The sequence below is a fragment of the Cervus canadensis genome, chromosome 11 (assembly GCF_019320065.1).
Source record: "Cervus canadensis isolate Bull #8, Minnesota chromosome 11, ASM1932006v1, whole genome shotgun sequence".
Lineage (NCBI taxonomy): Eukaryota > Metazoa > Chordata > Mammalia > Artiodactyla > Cervidae > Cervus > Cervus canadensis.
Genome location: NC_057396.1, coordinates 61,087,490 through 61,109,576, shown reverse-complemented (window position 1 = coordinate 61,109,576; position 22,087 = coordinate 61,087,490). Strand labels below are relative to the sequence as shown.

The 22,087-nt window shown below is 46.6% G+C and overlaps 1 protein-coding gene across 6 annotated transcripts in view; it reads right to left on the bottom strand.

Moving 5' to 3' along the window:
• Positions 1-22,087, bottom strand: part of LDLRAD3 (low density lipoprotein receptor class A domain containing 3) — a 263,153-nt gene that overhangs the window by 162,913 nt on the left and 78,153 nt on the right. For 4 of the 6 annotated variants that reach the window (XM_043482557.1, XM_043482559.1, XM_043482563.1 and 1 more), the window contains exon 3: positions 21,585-21,674. The exons of the other annotated variants lie outside the window; for them this stretch is intronic. In XM_043482557.1, coding sequence (XP_043338492.1) covers positions 21,585-21,674 — 90 coding nt within the window. The remainder of the gene's footprint in view (positions 1-21,584; positions 21,675-22,087) is intronic. 6 annotated transcript variants of the gene reach the window in all.

Here is a 22,087-nt window from a genome sequence, read left to right as displayed (position 1 = left end):
CAGACATCTATAGTTGAAGGGGGTGTGGGAATGACCCAGTCGCTTTACAAATGAGAACACTAAAGCCCAGGAAAGCCACAGTGCTTCTGCCACTCCCCTGGGGCTGTGCTAAGCACAGTGAGCATCCCTAAGGCCTGGAATTAAACGGAGCAGCCCCGAAGCTGCCAGGCACCCCCTTTCTGCACGTGGAAGCCCTCACTAGCCTCTGCCACTGGTCTTCAAGTCCCAGCAAAATATCAGGATCCAAGGACTCAGATGATGATAATGAGTGTCTATAGGGTCGCAAAGAGTTGGACACAACTGAGCAACTGAATTGAACACAAAGGCTTAGAAAGAGAGAAAGGCAGAGCTCTTCTAGAGGCCACGGCCCTTGGGGCCCAGAGAGAAGGAAGAGGTCCTGGAGGAATATGTACCCTCAGAAAACTGACTCATTAACACGGAGGAATTAGGATGGAGGACGTGGAAAAGGAGGTAGGTCAGGCTGTTAAAGCAAATCTATCAGATGCCCCCTCTGAATGTCTTGAGGGAGAGATAGAGAGAGAGCGTGCGTGTGCGCGCATTACTGGTGGGAGGAATCCTGTTCCAGCCTAGCAGTCCCATCTGGCTCCCTGGTGACAGACAAGGAACTCTGAGAGAGCAGCAGTGTGAGAGGGATACAGGAAGGCAAGCAAAGATTTGCCCCCACGCATGCTTGTAATTAGTCATGGCTCTTTCACTGGTTCATTCAAAAATGTGTAGCGAACATCCCTCATGTGCCAGGAGCTGACACGGTTTGGCATGGGGATAACAGTGATCGAGACGCATGCAGGGTCTCTCCTAGCTGTCCTGAAACTTCTAATGTCACCTGGAAGAGAGTACCTAATACCCTTTAATGTATCTACTTGTTTATTAGTGTAAGGAAGAGAAGGGATATGAAACAGGGCATCTGTCTAGCCTGGGGAGGAGGGCAGGAAGGCTTCTGAGTGGGATGTGGTTATAGGATGAGAGTCTCTGTATTCATCCATCCACCCACCCAACTATACATCCACTGACCCATTCATCCCTCAGTCCATCATCCACCCACTAATCTATCCATCCACCCACCTACTCCTCCATCCATCCATCCATCCATCCACTGATCCATTCATTCGTCTATCCATCCATCTTCATTCTTCTTAAGCAGCAGCCTCTGCTGTTGTTTACCAGTTCCACATTTCTATGAAAAAGGAAGCAAAAAAACTGCATGATGTCAATCCTGTAAATAACTAACATCTCTGGGCAGAGGTCAGAGGGCAGGTTTCTACTTAGAAGAAAAAGAAGGCTCAGAAAAGTAAAGTCACATGCCTTAAGTCCCACACAGGGTCAAGAACAAAGACAGAAGGACTTCCCTGGTGGTCCCGTAGTTAAGAATCTGCCTGACAATGCCGGAGACACAGGTTCAATCCTTGATCTGGGAAGATCCCACAGGCCATGGGGCAACTCAACTCATGTGCCGCAACCACTGAAGACCAAGTGCCCTACAGCCTGTGCTCGGCAACAAGAGAAGCTAACACAAGGAGAGGCCTACACACCAGGGAGCCCGCAGGGAGCAACGAAGACCCAGGACAGAAAGAAAAGAAGGGACAAAAGAAGAAAGAAAGAACAAAGATAGGTCTGCTCCCTACCCTGCTGAGTTGCAGCCCACCAGCCTACCCTAGAAGCTACTCACAGAGGCACTGTTTGGTTTTCTAAATTGTTTGTTTTGTTTTGATATTAGTCATGTCCTCTGCAGCCATACACAGACATGGTAAATAGGGCCCTGCACCTCTGACATTCTCCTAAAGGCCAGCCTTCAATATAACACTTTGAGGAGGACTGCTCATCGGCGGGAGAAAAAGCCTGGCAGAATTAGCAAATTAAGTGATGAAACAAATCTGCCTTTGTACTCCCACTGTTTGGAATGAAAAACAAAATATTTTTGAAATGCAGAACATGGAGGGAAAACCTGGCATGAGAAGCAGAACATTCAAGAGAAAGCACAGGGAAAGTTCGTCCCACATGTGTATTGTTTTCATCGTTGTTCACACTTGCCAAGATGTGATTTGCATCAGAGCATTATTATACCATCCAAGGTTTATGTTTTCTGAAACACGCGCTGCAGGGCAATGAGAAGCCTGTGGCCTTGATGGACTCCACAGGAACCACATCCCTGGCTCTGAATGTGGGTGAGGCTGATCTCCAGCATCAGGGTGACTGTTTTAAAGAAGGTCCCACAACTTCTAGAAGGTGCTCATACAATTCCAGGCAGTGCTTACAGAGACTGTAAAAGCCTGGCTGCTAATGGCACATGGCCCGTGGCCAAGGTCAACAGCCCTGAAGGGAGACTGCCTGGAAACTGAATGCAACCTAGGACAGGTCAGTTCTGCTGTCACAAGCCAATGCTCACCAGTCACCTCTGATTCTCAGAGCAGCAGCGTCCCTGGCATCAACCATCCTCTGCACGAAAGCACTCTAGCTACATCCTCACATCCTCTCCTCGACAGGTAGAGGGACTCACTCACTCTCACATCCAAAGGCTGAGCGGGTCTAAAAACAGGGAATTCAGGTGGCCCAGGGCTACTGTTAAAGAGCTCCAAAAAGCAGATCCAGGCTCATTAGAAGAAATCAATTTCCGAGAATCCCATGCTATGGTCACTGGAAGTGAACTCTGTTCTGGAAAAGGATAATTACCATGCTGCCTCTGGAATCACAGATGTCAAGGCCGGGATGAAAAGCAGGGAGGGGGCTTTTCCAGGATCTGGTCCATGGGATTCAACTCTTTGCTGTCTGCTCAACGCAGACCCACTGTGAAAATGAAATCTTACACAAAGCCCACCAGATATTTAAAAAGAGAGAGAGATAGGGGGACGGAGAAGGCAACGGCACCCCACTCCAGTACTCTTGCCTGGAAAATCCCATGGACGGAGGAGCCTGGAAGGCTGCAGTCATGGGGTCGCAAAGAGTCAGATGTGACTGGCGTCTTCACTTTCACTTTTCACTTTCACGCATTGGAGAAGGAAATGAATGGCAACCCACTCCAGTGTTCTTGCCTGGAGAATCCCAGGGACGGGGGAGCCTGGTGGGCTGCTGTCTATGGGGCCGTACAGAGTCAGACACGACTGAAGCGACTTAGCAGCAGCAGAGACAGGCAGAAGTGTAGCTCTTTGCTTTCAGAGAGAGAAGGGCCCCAGTCCAAAGGCCCCTTTGCTCTCCAGCTTTCCCCTCTCCCTCTGGGGCACTAACCACTGGCATTCGGAGAAGCACAGGCTGACACAGTGATGGAGTGACTCACCCCTCGCTATAGAGATGAAAAACTGAGACCCAAACCAGAGAGCTGGATCCTCACAAATCCCTATAGGTCTTTAAGCAGAGCTTCTAGATCCTTCACATGTAAGCTTCTATGACCCAGGCAGCTTTTCTCTTCATACATTTTTTTTAATCACCCAAAACCTCTTATTGCATGTATGTAAAGATTAATAATAATGGCTAATTTTTCTCAAGAGCTTAGTAAATGTCAAGCACGGTCTAAACACTTAACAGGTATCAGTTCAGGTCAGTTCAGTTCAGTCGCTCAGTCATGCCCGACGCTTTGTGACCCCATGAATCGCAGCACGCCAGGCCTCCCTGTCCATCACCAACTCCCGGAGTTTACTCAAACTCATGTCCATCGAGTTGGTGATGCCATCCAGCCATCTCATCCTCTGTCATCCCCTTCTCCTCCTGCCCCCAATCCCTCCGAGCATCAGGGTCTTTTCATTTAAAGTTGGGATTAACACATTTACACTATTGATACTATGCATAAAATAGATAACTAATGATAACATACTGTGTAGCACAGGGAACTTGACTTAATACGTCGTGGAGACCTAAATGGGAAGGAAGTCCAAAAGGGAGTGGATAGATGTACAGTTGATTCATTTTTCTGTACAGCAGAATCTAACACAACATTGTAAAGCAACTATGCTCCAATAAAAATTAATTTAAAACTAATAAATAAATAAAATAGATTTTAAAATTATAGCACCAGAAGAATATCTCTCAAAAAAAATTACAAGCCATCCTAGAGAGGATAGTTGATGAGTGTTCAACACTGTAGATCAGATGTACTCTAACTTGGAAGAGAGAGGGGAAAACATGCTAAGGAAAGCCAACAATGAAACTCCTGGAAAAAAATACACAAAAAGTCTCCGAGGTCGATGCATGTGCATGCTCACTCACTCAGTCGTGTCCAACGCTCTGAGACCTCATGGGCTGCAGCTCGCCAGGCTCCTCCGTCCATGGATTTCCCAGGCAAGAATACTCAAGCGGGTTGGTATTTCCTCTTCCTGGGGATCTTCTCAACCCAGGGATCAAACCTACGTCTCCTGCATTGGCAGACAGCTTCTTTACTGCTGAGGTGGATACTGTTTAATTATTCCTCATTTTACAGATGAGGAAACTGAGGGACAGAGAACCTCAATAACTTCCCTAAGGTACAGAGGACCCAGGAAAAACCCCAGCAGGTTTGTACCAGGCCTGTGTGCTCTGAACCTCAACGCTTCTGCCTCCCATGCAGAAGTAATAAGAAGTTAGGAAAGAGCAATTATCCATCATCCCGCCTCTCAGAGTCACCCACTGTTAACAGGGGTTTAATCTCATTGGCGTTCCTTGCTGAGATTTCCAAAGGCCGGCCACCTCTTGCTCGAAATTTCATTTCTGGCCCAGATAGAGTCATCTTCTTTCATGGGTAGAACTGGGATAGCATGAGCCATCCATCTGCTTTCTTTAGGAGACAAGATGCATGAAAGCCTCTCAAAAGTAAAACAGAGCACTAACCACATCACCGTCACAGTACTCAGAACTCAGAACGTTTTGCTCTTGAGGCCAACACACTAGCTGGGACGCTTCTCATCTGCCTGGGCCTCTCAGGAGGGATGCTCTGGGTATCCCCCTCTCCCTTGACATAGAAAGAGGCTGACAGGACAGAACTTGTCCTAAGTAACTGCCTCCTTCCTGAGACTGATCAATAAATCATAGGACAAGAACGTCTCAAAATGTCGTGGGTACAAGACCCACCTGGGCTGCTGGGGAAGATAAAGATGCTGGGGCCTCAATCTCAGAGATTCTGTTTCAGTGGGTTTTGAGTGGTCCCCAAATCTACACAAGGCATGAGTCAGGTGACTCACCATGCACAGTTTAGGAGACACTGGTTAAAGTCCGTCCCTTAAGAGACCAGGACCTCCCATGGGAAACAGCTTAAAGCCTCCTTCAACTGTTGTTAAGAGAACACTCAAGAAAAACTAGCTGCTGAGGTTCCTTTCTTCATTGTTTGTTCTTGTTAGTATTACGTGCAGCAGCTTCCTGCTGAGCCACGGAGATAACCCTACAAGCTCTCCTTCATTCATCCAGAAAATGTGTTAGTCACGTCATCCTGATAAGTCTGGTGACTAATGACAGCTGGCAGGCACCGAGGATGCTCTCACCGGGACTTCGGTGCAGGAGAATTTGAAGCATGGAAATGTTAGTAAGAACAATAAGTGACGTTTGTTGAGCTTACTGAGCAACAAGCATGGTTCCAACAGCTTTACAGAGGGCTAGTTAGTCTTCATAACCTTGTAAAACGGAATTCCTTCTGACCCATTTTACAGATGTGGCGCCTGAAGGACAGAGAGGTTAAGTAATTTGCCCAGGGTCACACAGCAGGAAGCATTAGGGCTTGATGTGACCGATTCATCAGGCCCTCAACCACTAGGCGCACAGCCAATGTCCTCAAGGCCCCACACGATTGCCCCCCACGACACACTTCTCCGAACACCCCTGAAATTTGCTCCTCCTTCCCACCAGCCACAGCATTACCACGGGCAGACCTGATTAGCCAGCGCCCCCTTCTCGTACCTGCTAGGCTTTTCCCTTCCCTGCAAGAACCTCCACCTCTTACTGGGCTAATTCATCCTTCCCCTTCCAGTCTCAGCTTAGACAGCAGCTTCTCCCAGAACACTCCCTGGATGCCCCAGGTGAGATGGGGGACCCTCCTACGGGATGCCAGCACCCAGGATACACCCCTTTTCCCAGTGTGTTCGGTGGAATGTGACCTCAGCTGACTTTGTCCTCTCCTAGGACAGGAATGTCCTTGTTCTCCATCCCCCTCACCCCCTGACCCCGTGGCAGCAAGTGCCGAGCGCACAGTAGGTGCTGTATGAATGTTTGTTCAGCAAATTAGTGAATGCGTGAACATGGCTCATCAGTGGCTGTGGGGGTCAGGAAAATGCATCACCCACTCTCGAAGGCAGGGAGCATGACTGATGGGAGCTTCTGCACCCACCCCCCTCACCCCGATCCTGTGGCCATATTCAGGCTAAAGCTGCACCTCTCCAGGGCCGTCCTTCCTCCACTGCCTGGCAGGGCCGATGTGCAGAGACCTGCCCACCCCTGCAAGGCCTAGGATGCTGCCAAGAGGCGCCTTCTGCTCCAGGACACCTGTGGCCCTGGCCGAAACCACTGGTGGCCCACACTGGCTCTTCCTTCTCCTCCTCCTGCCCTCCTTTCCTTCCATCTCTCCCACCGTAAATGCTCAATGTCCCTCTCCACCCTCCCTGCCTTCCCTGGCTCCCACCCCCAGGAAGTCTCAGGGACGCCTCATCTTGTCTTGCGTCAGCATCTCAGCAGACCTGGATAATGCAATGGCAGAGCCCAGGTCCCACCTATCACTCCAGGCCTGTCCCCAAAGTCAGGGCGGCCGCACAGATTCTTCCTCGAGTTGCCACTAGAACCAGCATCCCAGCACGTTGCAGGCAAGAGGCGAAATGGGGAAGCGGAGCAAAGGCAGTGCCTGCACTCCATTCCCATCTCAGGAGGCGCTCAGAGGGGCCCTGAGCAATGGCAGGATGGGGAGGCGGCATCCGAGAAACAGCACTGTCACTGCTCTGCCCCAAAACATGCCCCGACTATGAGCAGCACGTGACCTCCCCCTCACCCCCTTCCCAGCATGGAACTGGCTGGGGTCCTCAGTTGCGGGGAATGGGAACAACCCGAGTTTGGCTTTTACTGTCAGACAGCGAGCGGCAGGGACAGGACGTGCTCTATACGAGGGCGCTCCACTCTGGATGGCTGGGACACAGAGAGCGGTGGGACCGTCGGGGTGGGCATCAAGGGGCAGGCTGTGCCAGGGGCTCAACAGGAGAACCATGCGGCACGGTCATGGTGATGGGCGTGAGCAGCCCCGGGAACTAATCCACCACCACAGGCAGGCTCCCCTCTTGTTGGCTGCCAGGTACAGAATAGCCAAGAGAAAAAAAAAATATACCACGCTGGGTGACTGCCATCAAGTCACCGGTCAAGTGGGCTGCCCACCCTGCTCTCTAGGGCATGTCATGCTCTCAATAGCCCACAAATGACTCCTCACCAGAATCACTGAGACCTCCAACAGTGTCTAATCCCCCCTCTAAAGAACTTTGTCTTCGCTCAAGAGGTCAGGAAAGATCATGGGCTTTACTGCTAGATTCCAAAAGAAATGGAGAGGCCAACAACCCTTGCCCCTGATAAGAAATAGCAGGAATCAAGATGGCATGGGCCCCTGAATATTTAAAGTGCATTGAGAACTGGGGACACTGGTTACCTGTCACCACACCCGCATGCCCCCCAAATGAAGGACATTGATGACAGAAATCAACCCTGAATACTCATTGGAAGGACTGATGCTGAGGCTGAAGCTCCAATACTTGGGTCACCTAATGCAAAGAGCTGACTCATTAGAAAAGACCCTGATGCTGGGAAAGATTTGAAGGCAGGAGGAGAAGGGGATGACAGTGGATGAGGTGGTTGGATGGCATCACTGATTCAATGGACATGAACTTGGGCAAATTCTGGGATGTGGTGAGGGGCAGGGAGGCCTGGCGTGCTGCAGTTCATGGGGTGGCAAAAAGCTGGACACGACTTAGTGACTGAGCAACGACAACATGCAAATGACACTTTTGCAGAGCAGTCAGAGGCTGCATCCTAATTTAGAGTTATCCTTAAGCTTTTCTGTGCTGTGGGACACAGAACATCTGTTTGTAACCCCTTTCAGTCCTTTCTCTTCCAACTATTGAATCTAGAAAACCTGACCAGCCTTTTTAGCCCTAAGACATTTCCTACATTTTATGGGCTTCCTCTTCTGGGATCTTAACAAAGGATATGGTCGTAATGATGTCAGAAGCCAAAAGTTCCTGAAATGCTTTTTTATGAGGGATGCACAGTAACCTTCTGACCTCAAAGATTTTCTGCCCCCTTTTTATCCTGCTGTAAACCATCCTGAAGCTAGTCTTTGAATGTTACTAGTAAACGAACCATTCCGGTCACGTATTTGAATTACAAGAATGCACCATATCCTCTTCTTTTAATTATTACTTTTTCATCTGTCTCTAAATTTTTTTTAAAAAGCCATTAGGCAACTGCAAACTAGTTGTATCGCCGATGAAAGTGCAAGTCTGCATTAAAAAACAAAAATAAAAAGACTGCACAGTCACAGCCTCCCTCGGATCAGCAAGATTTGTCTGGATGTGCCAGGAAAAAAAAAAATTTTTTTTGATGTTCTGTGATTTTTGCAGCCGTTTAAATTTTATTAGCAATTATGGAGCCTGTTACCGCTGACGACATCTTGCAGCTCTAGCCAAGTCCTGGCAACGAGAACACCGCCTGAATGACAGGGCCCAGGCAACCTGGCCCCACACGTTCAGTGACACAGGAACACAAACCCTCCCAGCTCGGGCACTTCATCGAGATTCTCTCCGTGCAAGCAGGAAGAGGCAGCCTGCAGCGCTGGTAATAACAGAGTTCTCTGGAAGTGGCGGGGAGGATTGGTGAGAAGGAGTGAAGCTGATATTTGTGCAAAAGAGTTGATTTGAAACATGACTTTAGCATGACTCCATGTCACTAACTTCTCAGCTGGTGACAGTATTGGTATTTAAATTGGCGGTTACCGAGGAAGCAGTGGCAGATCCTGAAAGGCATCTGCCATCACCTGGGAGGAGCCAAGGGAACCAGGTGGGACTGGGGGGGGCGGTTCTGGCAGACAGGACTATTGGCACCTCCCTGGCACCCTGAGAAGAGGATCAGAAGGACACCAGCAGGGATATGAGGTGGGGGGAGCTTTAACTAAATAATAAAACTTCTTAAGAACTGGGAGCTTTCATGACTTCAGTAATGAAAAAATTCCTCTAATCCAGGAAGATGGTAAATTGGACATATTCCTCCCAGTCTTTCTTTAGGCTCTAAGACGTCTTACCTCAACAGACCTGACTCAACATCCCTTAACCAGAGAGTCTGAGGTCTCCTGTGGCAGGTCCAGGGGAGAAGTAACCAGGACCTCTGGCAGACAGTCTGATTCCTCTCAGCTTCTGGGGGTGCAATGGGGACTGGAGATCACTGAATTTGGCACAGGCTTCTTTGGTGGTGCAGACAGTAGAGAATCTGCCTGCAATGCAGGAGACCTGGGTTTGATCTCTGGACCAGGATGATCTCCCAGAGAAGGGAATGGCTATCCACTCCAGTATTCTTGTCTGGAGAACTCCATGGATAGAGGAGTCTGGTGGGCTACGGTCCATGGGGTCGCGAAGAGTCAGACATGACTGAGCAACTTTCATTTCACCCATCTTAGGCTGCCTTGCAGCACACATCTCAAAACAGGGCATTGCGGGGTCTCTGGGTTCTGTCTTCTGAAAATGCTCACTGTGACTAATGTGCTGCCATCCTGAATATTCCCAGTATATCTGAAATAGAACAGCCCACCCTCCTAAGTTTAGAGAACCTGTTAGAAAGTAGAAGCTAGGAAGCATCCTCCAGCCCTTCTTTGATGACTGAAGGAGCCCCGGGGAACCTGGATCAAAAATTCTCTGGCCGTCCTGGAGACTCTCCCTTCCAGGGCACAGGCATGGCTGAGGAAGGCAGACGATGGGAAAGCATATTTTATTAAGCGCCTGCTATGCACCAAACATTAGCACTCGAATGTCTGACTCTCATACCCAGACCAGCAGGTCTGTTGTCCTTCCAGACCTGCTCCCATTTTACAGATGGAGAAACTAAGGCTCCAGAAGCAAAATGACTAGCCAGGGGCAGAGCTGGGATCTAAGCCAGAAATGTGACCCCACACTGACAATAAGAACACAGCTACTGTTTACTGAGCACTTATTTCATACCAGCAGCAGTTTGAAGACTTTTCAAATTCATTTAATCCTCCTCAAAATGCCATGGGATTTAAGGAAACAGAGGCTGAGTACCTTGCCCAGGGCCCACTGCTCACACGTGACAAAGTCAGGATTCCACCGAGGCCCTGTGGCCCCAAAGCCAGGCCCCCCCCCCACTCTGCACTGCTCCAAGCGCAGCCGGCACCCCAAGGAAAACACATATGTGTTCATGGGATGTTTATCTGTTTGGAAATGTCAGCACCTTTGGTTGAAACACCATATGCTAACAAACCAGAGAAAATGAATTCAATGTCACTGAGTCTAAGACACCACCAATTATAAGGCATGCCAAAATTTCCATACAACTGAGAAAGAAAAAGTACTCTGCCAATTAAACCAGGACACATGTTTTCTTACCCCATTGATTATAAAAGGTGTCTCACATTCAGAGACCTGAAAACGTAAAAAGATGTGTGTCTTAGGATTAAACACTGAAGAACTTCGAATGAGCAAGATGGTGAAATGAACCACAAACCATAGATGCAGAGTGGAAACAAGGTTCTCTGAGCGCAGAGTATCCTAACACTAAATCTAATTTTCCAAGAAAACCTGATAATCCCAAGTTTTATGTGCAAGCTTCCGATTTAGAAACATTGGCAACTAACTCATGTTTTTCAGGTCCTTGCACAGGAACAAAAAGGCTGCCTACAGCCCAATCTGTCTGGGAGCGCTCCCAGCTTTCTCCCAGGTGGACTGGAAGACAGAGAGCTACAGGCATCAGTTTAGTTACAGCACCTCCCACCCCAGTGGCTTTTAAAGGCACAGGACTTTCACAGGCTGCCATACACACTACCTAGAGTTCAGAGTAATTTTTTTTTTTTTAATCATGGACGTAGCCAAGTAAAGACACCTCACAGAAGTAAGACTACTTCTATAATTGACTCAAAAAATATTTATTTTCTCTTATAAAGCACTCTCCCAGGCTTTCCACCTACTGCTGTTCTATTGACACGCCTGGTCCTGTTTCATGGGAGCATGTGTTTTTCGATCACTCACTTGTGTCTGACTCTTTGCAGCCCCATGGACGGAAGCCTGACAGGTTCCTCTGTCTATGGGATTTTTCAGGCAAGAATACCAGAGTGGGTTGCTATTTCCTTTTCCAGGGGATCTTCCCGACCCAGGAATCAAACCTGTGTCTCCTGCGTCGGCGTGTGGGCTCTTTACTTCCGAGCCACCTGAGAAGCCCTCCTGTTCCACAGCCACCAAATACAGAGGCAGGAGTAAAACAGTAAGATCAAATGACCCCAAGGGGATGCAGTGAAAACTCATCCAGCACACAGGGGGCCGGGTGCTCAGGCCTGGTCCTGGGGGAGCTGGCCACTGCACACTCTGCCTTGTCAATATGGACCGGTATGGTACGTGGCTAATGTCCTGGAATTCCAGAATGGAACCTTATTTGGAACAAGAGTGTGTGCAATATATATAATCAAGTTAAGATGAAGCCACTCTGGATGAGGGGTGACCCCAAGCCCACGATGGGTGTCCTTTTAAGCAAAGGGAAATCTGAACACAGAACGCACGTGCACAGGGCAAACACCACAGGAGGCTGGAGGCAGAGACGGGAGTGTTTCATCTACAAGTCAGAGACGCCAACGGTGGCCAGCAATGAAACAAGGAAGGATCTGCCCCTAGAACCTCCCGAGAGAACACAGCCCTGTGGACATCTTGATTCTGGACACTCGGCTTCCAGACCTGGGAGAGAATGCATTTCTGTTCTTTCTTTCTTTTTTTTTTTTTTTAATTTTTATTTATTTATTTTTTTGTCATACATTGATATGAATCAGCCATAGATTTACACGTATTCCCCATCCCGATCCCCCCTCCCACCTCCCTCTCCACCCGATTCCTCTGGGTCTTCCCAGTGCACCAGGCCCGAGCATTGTCTCATGCATCCCACCTGGGCTGGTGATCTGTTTCACCATAAATAGTATACATGCTGTTCTTTTGAAATATCCCACCCTCACATTCTCCCACAGAGTTCAAAAGTCTGTTCTGTATTTCTGTGTCTCTTTTTCCGTTTTGCATATAGGGTTATCGTTACCTTCTTTCTAAATTCCATATATATGTGTTAGTATGCTGTAATGTTCTTTATCTTTCTGGCTTACTTCACTCTGTATAAGGGGCTCCAGTTTCATCCATCTCATTAGGACTGATTCAAATGAATTCTTTTTAACGGCTGAGTAATATTCCATGGCATTTCTGTTCTTTCAAGTCATGGGTTTGTGATATTTTGTTCGAGCAGCCCCAGGCAACTGAAATATCCAGGGAGTTCTGGAGCACTTCCGTATGTCTCCATCTACTGTACAATTGCTGGCTTCTTCAAACAGCAGCCAGGGCCCTTTTAGAAACTAGAATATGGTCAATTCGTGTTAAGGTCAAGCGTAGCCTGACAAGCGGGACGCTGTCCCTCAGGAGCTGACTGACCAGCTGGGAGTTTACACGGCCACCCCGACATCTGGAGAGCGCCATACCGCGCGCAACGCGCACGTCCGGACGGGGCGGGAGGGCCGGGAAGGATGTGACCTTGATGAGTCCTAGACCTTGGCGGCTGATGGAAGGCAGCGCAGGTTTCAGGCCAACAGAGTGAAGGCAGAGACTTCAGAAGGCTGTTGAAGTGGAGCCGCAAAATGCCGTCATCAAAATCCACTTAGGTGCTTAATTGTGCGGGACTCGGGCAGAGCTGGGAACACTCTGGCGGGTGGGGGCCAAGTGCAGGGCGGTGTAGACACGGGTTCCCAGCTGAACGCAGGAGAGCTCTGACCAGTCCCCCTCCCTGTGACCCCGTGAGCCTGCCAGGCCCACCTCAGATCCTCAAAGATTTGCTTCCTCCTCTTGTACCAGGGCTTCCGTGTCTGGCTGGCCCCCTGGAGCTCAAAGCTAGAGACAATTTCATAAGAGCCAATGACTGCGTGTTTAAGACTCTCTGGAGGCGGAGTCTTGAAGGGGTTTCTATGGCTTCTAAGCAAAAGCAGGAAGAGACGGGGTGGGTAGCTCTGGGGGAGAGGGGCAAGGGATGGGCTGGACGTTTAGATGGCAGGGCCAGGAATGTCACTGCAGACGTGGGTTTGAGGATCATGTCATTTGCACTCATGAGGGAATAATGCCCATTAGCACTTGCTGAACGTGTTACTGGGGCCCGGAAACCCAGCTCTGAACCTCACGTACGTTAGCTCATTTAAGAGGGACAGCAATGCCCTGTGGTCAGCCGTGCTGATCTCCACTCCGTTTCTAACTTGGATTACGGCCTGGACACACCGCCTATTAAATGTTTTAACTATCACCCCTGGGTTATTATCCGCATTATACGAATGAGGAAATTGCTATAGCGGAAGGTAAGTCGGTGCCCAGAGCCTCAGAGGCCATAAACGGAGACCAAACACTAATGTGTGTGCGTGAGTTGTCACGTTTGACTCTTTACGATCCCATGGACTGTAGCTGCCAGGCTCCTCTGTCCATGGAATTTCCCAGACAAGAATACTGAAGTGGGTTGCTATTTCCCCTTCTAAGGGATCTTCCCAATCTAGGGATGGAACCCACATCTCCAGGATCTCCTGCATTGGCAGGCAGATTCTTTACCACTGAGCCATCCAGGAAGCCCTGGCCTCCAAAGCCCCTGTTTTTAACCATAGGATTTACAGTCTCACATTTGAGAGAAAAGAAACCAAGTGACGTGGTGGCCATGCCTGAAACAATCTGAGATGTTTCTAAACGAATACGCAAACAAGCAAAAATGACTATGTTAGAAAAGGGGCAACGTTCACACACACAGGTCTTGGATTCCTTCTCTATCATGAGTGCCGGAGAGGAATGTAAATTTTCATTCTGAAGCATTTCAGGGACAGAGAATTAACCACAGCACTACTCTCTAGACTCCCATTTTCTGAAGATCGAGGTCTTCGGAAGGCTTTTGAAATTCAGCATTTAACAATGGCTTGCCAGCTACACGACCTGGAGGAAAAAGGGTTGCCTCAATTGGGTGACAAGGTGGTGTGCCCCAGCAGAAAGAAGAGTGAGGTTCTCAGAGAGGCCAGGCAAGTGGCAGGGGGCTGACACCAGCAGGCCCACACCTACGGGGCTGGCAGGCCCCCAGCAGCCCAAACGGCTTGACTTGTCCCTGGGAAGGATGTGTGTTAGATGCCTCGGGCTGCAACAACAGAGTACTCCACACTGAGTGGCTCTGAGCAACGGAAATGTATTCCCTCACATTTCTGGAGGCCAGAAGCCCACAGTCGAGGTGTCAGCAGGGCCACGCTCCTCCTGAGACTCATGGCGGACTCTCGCCCCACCTCCTCTTAGCTCTGGGGGCAGCTGTCAATTCTCGGCGTTCCCTCTCTGGCAGCCGCATCGCTCCCATCTCTGCCTCTGCTGTCACGTGGCCTTCCTCCCTCATATCCTCTCTGCACGTCTCACAAGGACATCAGTCACATTGGATTAAAAGCCCACCGGACTCCAGTATGACCTTATCTTAACTAATTACACTCCCATCATCCCAATTTCATATAAGGTCACATTCAGAGGTTCTGGGGGTGAGGACTAGGACACGTCTTTGGCAGGAACATAATTGAACCTATAATAGGAAGAGCTTTACTTTCACATTGTTTAAAAAAAAATAGAAGCAGGAATGTCTGTGAATGTCATCTTGTTACACAGCTGTAGGACATCTGTCACTCACTATGTAACACTTTTTTAAAAAATAAGAGATGGGTAGATGGCTGGGTTAGTTTGTGAGGAGTGTCATAATAAAGGACAACAACTTGGTGGCTTCAACAACAAACAACGTGTTGTCTCCCAGCTCAGGAGGCCATGAGTTAAATCCTAGTGTCAGGAGGGCTGGTTCCTTCTGACGGCTGTGGGGAAGGCTGTTTCAGGCCTCTCTCCTTGGCTTATAAATGGCCACCCTCTCTCTCTGTCTTCGCATCGTCTTCCCTCTTTATGGATCTTGGTATTCAAATTCCACCTTTTTATAAGGGCATATTGGATAAGGCCCACTCTAACGACCTCAGTTTAGCCTGATTACCTCTATAAAGGTCTTATCTCCAAATAAGGTCATGTTCTTTTTGCTTCTTCATGCTACTTAAAATTTTTTTTAATATATTTTTTCTTAAAAATTTCCGTTTAATTTTTGGCTGCACTGGGTCTTCGATGCTGTGCACGGGCTTTGTGGGGGCTGCTCTGATTGCAAGGTGCAGGCTTCTCATTGCGGTGGCTTCTCTTGTTGAGGAGTCTGGGCTCTAGGCATCTTCAGTAGTTGCGGCTCGAGGGCTCTAGAGGGTGGGTGCAGAAGTTGTGGTGTGGGGCGTAGCTGCTCCACCTCATGTGGGATCTTAGTTCCCTGATCAGGTATCAGATTGGCGTCCCCTGTACTGAAGGCAGACTCTTAAACACTGGACCACCGGGGAAGTCCCTTTTTAATACATTTTTTAATTGAAGTATAGTTGATGTACAGTATTAGGTTACAGGTGTACAATATAGTGATTCACAAGTTCTAAAGGTTATACTCCGTTTATAGTTACTAGAACATATTGGTGATATCCCACGTGTTGTATAATATATCCTTGTAGCTTATTTTATACCTAACCATTTGTACCCTTATATTGTACCCTTAATCCCCTACCCTTCTATTACCATCCCAAACCCCCACTCCCAGAGAAGGAAATGACAACCCACTCCAGTGTTCTTGCCTAGAGAATCCTGTGGACAGAGGAGCCTGGTAGGCTGTCGTCTACGGGGTCGCACAGGGTTGGACCCGACTAGAGTGACTTAGCATGCAAGCATGCATTGAAGAAAGAAATGGCAACCCACTCCAGCATTCCTGCATGGAGAATCCCAGGGCCAGAGGAGGCTGGTGGGCTGCCGTCTATGGGGTCGCACAGAGTCGGACACGGCTGAAGCGACTTAGCAGCAGCAGCAGCAGCCCCACCCCACTGGTAACCACTAGCTTATTCTGTAAGTGTGCTTCTTCTCTGGTATATTCACTAGTTTGTTGTATTTTTTAGATTCCACATATTAGTGGTATCACAGAGTATTTATCTTTCTCTTAGTTCACGTAGCTAATGACCTCCAAGTCCATCCATGTTGCTGAAAATAGCAAAATTTGGTTCTTTTTTATGGCCAGGTCACGTTCTGAGGTACTGGGGTTATAGGACTTCAACACATGAACTTGGTGGTGGGGATGGAGACACAACTGAACCCACAACAGCGTTGTCCAGCTTTGCTCTTTACACAGCTGAAGGGAGGACTAGTTCCCACCATAGTTGCATCTCCCCAATCACTGTCGGGCTACCCCCCAGGTCACAGCATGTCACCTGTCACCACCCTCTTCTCTAAGAAAAGACAGAGCAGCCTGAGAGATGAAGAAGCAAGCTGTACCCATCCCATGGAAACTGCCTGATTCCCGGGACATTCTGCATGCCAGCCAAGCAGGAGGGGCCTTGGTAAAACAGCTGAATTACTGCTAAAGTTTGGCAAGGAGAATGACTCAGAATCCAGGTTTTTTCTCCTCATCTCTGCTTGCCCTGGAGCACCAGGTTTAATAGAAAACATTATATGTGGCACCACCTAGAGTCAGATGGTGAGAAAGACCTGAAAAGAAAAGGAAGAGTTTCTGACTGGGCTTTCTTCCCCTTTGATATTTCTTAATGATCATTATTTCCAACTTGCCCTCTCAACCCTTTCTCCTAGATTTCTGCCGTCACACCTGACTAAATAAAAGTCATGCTCAAGAAACGGCTGGGAACACTACAAGCAAAGAAAACTCAAATTCCATTTTTGGACCTACTTTTCTAAATCTCTGGATTTGGAGTTTCATTAAAATTTTATCATTTGACAAGATTCTTGAATTTATCCCCATCCCCATCCCTGCCAACACACACACACACACACACACACACACACACACACACACACATGGCCTGAGATTTTAAAAGTCTGTACATGCCTCAAAGATAGTGATTGACACAATTTTTCAAAAAAGAAAATGAATAACCTTGTGACAGGGATCTCAGGATCTCTCCCCTACTTGGTTAGAACAGAGAAATGTCAGCTGCAATCCAACACAAAGCTGGCAGGGGATCTGAAGGCTCTGATTTCAAGTCACATGTATGTTCTCGAAATTTGGATTTCTGCTTTATTATTATGGCAAGGGGCAGTAATAAAGTACAGTTTCTTCTTTCAGAGATTCACAGACTAATTGCCATTTTAGAAATCATTTACAAGTATACCTCACCTCATTGCATTTCACTTTATTGCCCCTTGCAGATACTGAGTTTTTTTTTTTTTTCCTCTCTCACAAATTGAAGGTTTGTGGCAACCCCGTGTCAAACCATTTTCCCAACCATGTTGGTTTACTTTGCGTCTCTTTGTCACATGTTAGGGGTAACATTTTCATTATTATTGTGTTTACTATGTTGATCTGTTATCAGTGATCCTTGATGTCACTACTGTCACTGTTCTGGGGCTCCATGAACCATGCCCAGGTAAGAGGGCAAACTTAATTGATAAATATCATGTGTGTTCTGACTGTTCCACAGACCAACTGGCCTTTCCCCCATCTCTCTTCCTCTCCCTCGCCCTCAGGCTCCCTATTCCCTGAAACACAGTATTAAAATTAGGTTAAACAGTAACCTTATAATGACCTCTAAGTGTTCAAGTGAAAGGGAGATTCACAAATCTCTCGCTTTAAACAAAAACCTAGAAATGATGATTATACTTGGTGAGGAAGGAATGCCAAAAGACCAAAAGCTAGGCCTCTAGTGCCGAACAATTAGCCAAACTGTGGAAAAGTTCTTGAAGGAAATTAAAAGTGCTGCTCCAGTGAACACACGAATGATAAAAAAGCAAAACAGCTTTACTGCTGATATGCAGAAAGTTGTAGCGATCTGCACAGAAGACCCAACCAGCCACAACAGTCCCTTAAGCCAAAGCCCAATCCAGAGTCCAATCCTAACTCTCCTCAATTCCATGAAGGCTGAGAGAGGTGAGGAAGCTGCAGAAGAAAAGTCTGAAGCCAAGAGCAGCCAGTTCATGAGGTTTAAGGAAAGAAGCTCTCTCCACAACAAAAGTGCAAGGTGAAACAGTAAGTACTGATGTAGAAGCTCCAATAAGTTATCCAGAAGATCCAGTTCAGATAATGAATAAAGGTGACTATAAAATTTCAGTGTAGAGAAAACAACCATTTATGAGACAAGGCCATCTAGGACTTCCATAGCTGCACAGGAGAAGTCAATGCCTGGCTTCAAAGCTTCACGGACAGGTTAACTCTCTTGTTAGGGGGCTAAAGAGCTGATGACTTTAGGTTTACCATTTACCATTAAAAATTCTAGGGCCCTTAAGAATAATGTTAAATCTACTCTATCTGTGCTCTATCGATGAAACGACAAAGCCTGGATGACAGCACATTTGTTGACAACACTGTTCACTAAATATTTTAAAACAACTGTTGAGACCTACTGCTCAGAAATAAAGATTCCTTTCAAAACATTACTGTTCACTGACAACACACGTGGTGAGTCAAGAGCTCTGATGGAGATGAACAGTGAGATTAATGTTGTTTTCATGCCTGCTAACATCCATTCTGCAGCCCACGGATCAAGGAGTCATTTTGACTTTTGAGTCTTGTTCTTTAAGAAATACATTTCATAAGGCTAAAACTTCCAAAGACAGTGATTCTTCTGATAGATCTGGAAAAAGTAAATTGAAAAACTTCTGGAAGGATTCACCTGTATAGATTCCATTAAGAGTATTCGTGATTCATGGGAAAAGGTCAAAATATCAACATTTACAGGAGTTTGAAAGAAGTTGATTCCAACTCTTGTGGATGACCTTGAGGGGTTCAAGAATTCAGCGGAGGAAGTAAATGCATATGTGGTGGAAACATCAAGAGATCTAGAAATTAGAAGCGGAGCCTGAAGATGTGACTGAACTGCTGCAATCTTATGATAAAACTATAATGGGTGAGGAGTTCCTTCTTATGGATGAGCAAAGAAAGTGGTCTCTTGAGATGGAATCTACTCCTGGTGAAGATGCTGTGAAGGTTGTTGAATAATGAAAAAGGACTTAGGACATTACATAAACTTAGTTGATAAGAAGCAGCAGTAGGGTTTGATAGAATTGACTCCACTTTTAAAAGAAGTTCTGTACATAAAGTGCTAGCAACAGCATTGCCACTACAGAGAAATTGTTCGTGAAAGAACCAATCAATGCATCAAACTTCACTGTTTCTTATTTTAGGAAATTGCCACAACCATCCCAACCTGCAGCAACCACAACCCAGATCAGTCAGCAGCCATCAACGCCAAGGGAAGATGCTTCACCAGCAAAAAGATTACAACTCGCTGAAGGCTCAGATGATGGTTAGTAGTTCAAAGCAATTCTAATTTTTTAATTAAAATATGTACATTATTTTTGGACTTAATTCTATTGCATGCTTAATAGACTACTACTGCAGTTGCTGTTCAATTGCTTAGTAGTGTTTGACTCTTCGCGACCCTATAGACTGTAGCCCACCAGGCTCCTCTTTCCATGGGATTTTCCTGGCAAGAATACTAGAGTGTGTTTCTATTTCTTCCTCCAGGAGATCTTCCTGACCCAGGGATCAAACCTGTGTCTCTTGAGTCTCCCGCATTGCAGGTGGATTTCTTACCACTGAGCCACTGCAGAAGCCTACAGTATAGTATAAACACAACTTTCATATGCCCTGGGAAACCAAAAAATGTGTGTGACTCACTTTACTGAGATGGTCTAGAAGTGAAACCACACCATCTCCAAGGTATGACTGTCTACAGGAAAACATTATTGATGTTTCTTAAGTTTCTTGAGAAGTAGATCAGTAGTGATAACATACAGTATAATCCTGTTCAGCAGAATAACACGGATCCATGTACAAAAGACTGAATGAACCCACTGGTGGTCTCTGATGGAGAAAGATTACAAGGACTTACTCTTGGGAACAGCCATCGAGTTCTGCATCATCTCTCTATGGCTCAGTCTGCTCAACCGGAGATAACTACAGTGCCTTTCTCATCAGGCTTCTGACAATCCATGTTACTATAATATAAAGTGCCTGGATAGTGCAGCCCAGAGGAAGCTCAAATGATGGCATGCCGTTGCTCTTGTCATAACCAGGGCTTTCATGGAACTTCTATGTTTTTTTAAAAACATATTCTTATTCTTTAATTCCAAGGAAAAGTAATCTGGATAAAACAATCATTTAGGGCATTCCACTAACTAAGAACAGAAATACACTCAGACTATCCCCAAATGAGCCTCCATTCTCAAAACTCTTTAGGTGGAAAATTCAACGCCTCAACCTAGTTGGAAATTTATTCTAGCTCATTAATATTTCACAAGATCAGAAATACAACTAGTAAACAGGGGAATGGGAAAACAATCAACCACTTTAGATAATTTTAAAAAATGAAAATATGTAATTGTTTTCAACTATATTAAACGAACCAGAAAAACTATTTTTTAAAGATATTTCCCAATGCTGCCAAGACTCAAATAAAGCCAGAAGTCACACATGTTGCCAGTGGGAGAACAAGCTGGTGCAAACCGTTAGCAGAACAAGTGGGCAGTCTGATCAAGAGTTAGAAAAACCGCCTGTCCTTTCACCTAATCATTGCACTTCTGAGAATCAAGCTGAAGAAAATTTCTCAAAATAGGGGGAAAGTCATATAAACCCTCATTTCACAACCATGAACATTATCCCTACGTGAAAAACTGCAAACAATGTGAATGCCAAATAATAGGTAAATAAACTATATTATACCAAATGAATGGACTGTTTAAGCATTAAAAGTGATAGAGAAATACACTGTAAAAACACAGAGAAATGTTAAAACGTTACTCGGGAAAAAAATCAAAATATAAAGTTGTATACCTCTGGTGATTACAACTGAGAAAAGCCTAAATGCAAACTTGTAAAATGCTAATAGTGATCTATGAAAGAGGACAGACTCTACGTGGGATGCTGTTTTTCTCCTTCCCCATTGCCCCAATTTTTATTATTACCTTTAAATTAAAAAGTTTCTTCCTGTCTCACGAAAATCTTTTTTCTGCTGTGGACACAGCATTAACTGCTCTCTGCCTTATAACCCTCCAGTACACACTTCTCCAGGCTGGAGGGTTTGCAAAGGCCAAGGCTACCCCCTGATGAAGTGTATTCTCTTCTAAATGCCAAAGCTATTTCACAGGGCATTAGAGGAGATCCCTTCTCCCAAGTGAGAACACCAGCTGCCCTCACTCTCCTCCATGTTAAGTACCAGGTTGTTCCAAAGAATCAGAAAATGAGCCCTGTAACTTCTAAGCAAGACACAGAAGAAGGTGGCATGGATTCTAAATCAACCACCCCTAGGGAGCCCCTGAAAGGATGGATCAAATGGTACCTACCCTGGAGACCTCGGCCCAGGCCATCCCGGCTCTGGCTGAAACCATTCTGTATTTCTGTCCTCCGGGTATGAATAAGTTCCTTAATGGACCCTAAACAGTTTGATCAGCAGAAGTAAAAAAGCAAAAAAGACTTAAACATCCAACAATAGGGAAATTATTAGATTTCAGAGCATCTACTGGATGGAAGGGTAGGTAACCTATAAAACAACAATTACAGGTGCTACATGCATGGGAATGTGTCAAAAGGTCTCTAAAGTAAAGTGTAGGAAAAGCCAGCTACTCAATCACATGCCCCATGACAACAACCAGACCCTGTGCAGACTCACCAGTAACACTCAAAGCTTACAAGTCACTGACTATACCCAGGCACTGGGCTGGGTGCTTCACAGCCATTAAAAAGTAACAACAATGCCACTTAGAAGGCTGATCACTCTCATTTCGAGAGGAAGGAATTGAGGTAGCACAAGGGTTAAGGAATTCTCATTTAATCCTCCCAGTGACTA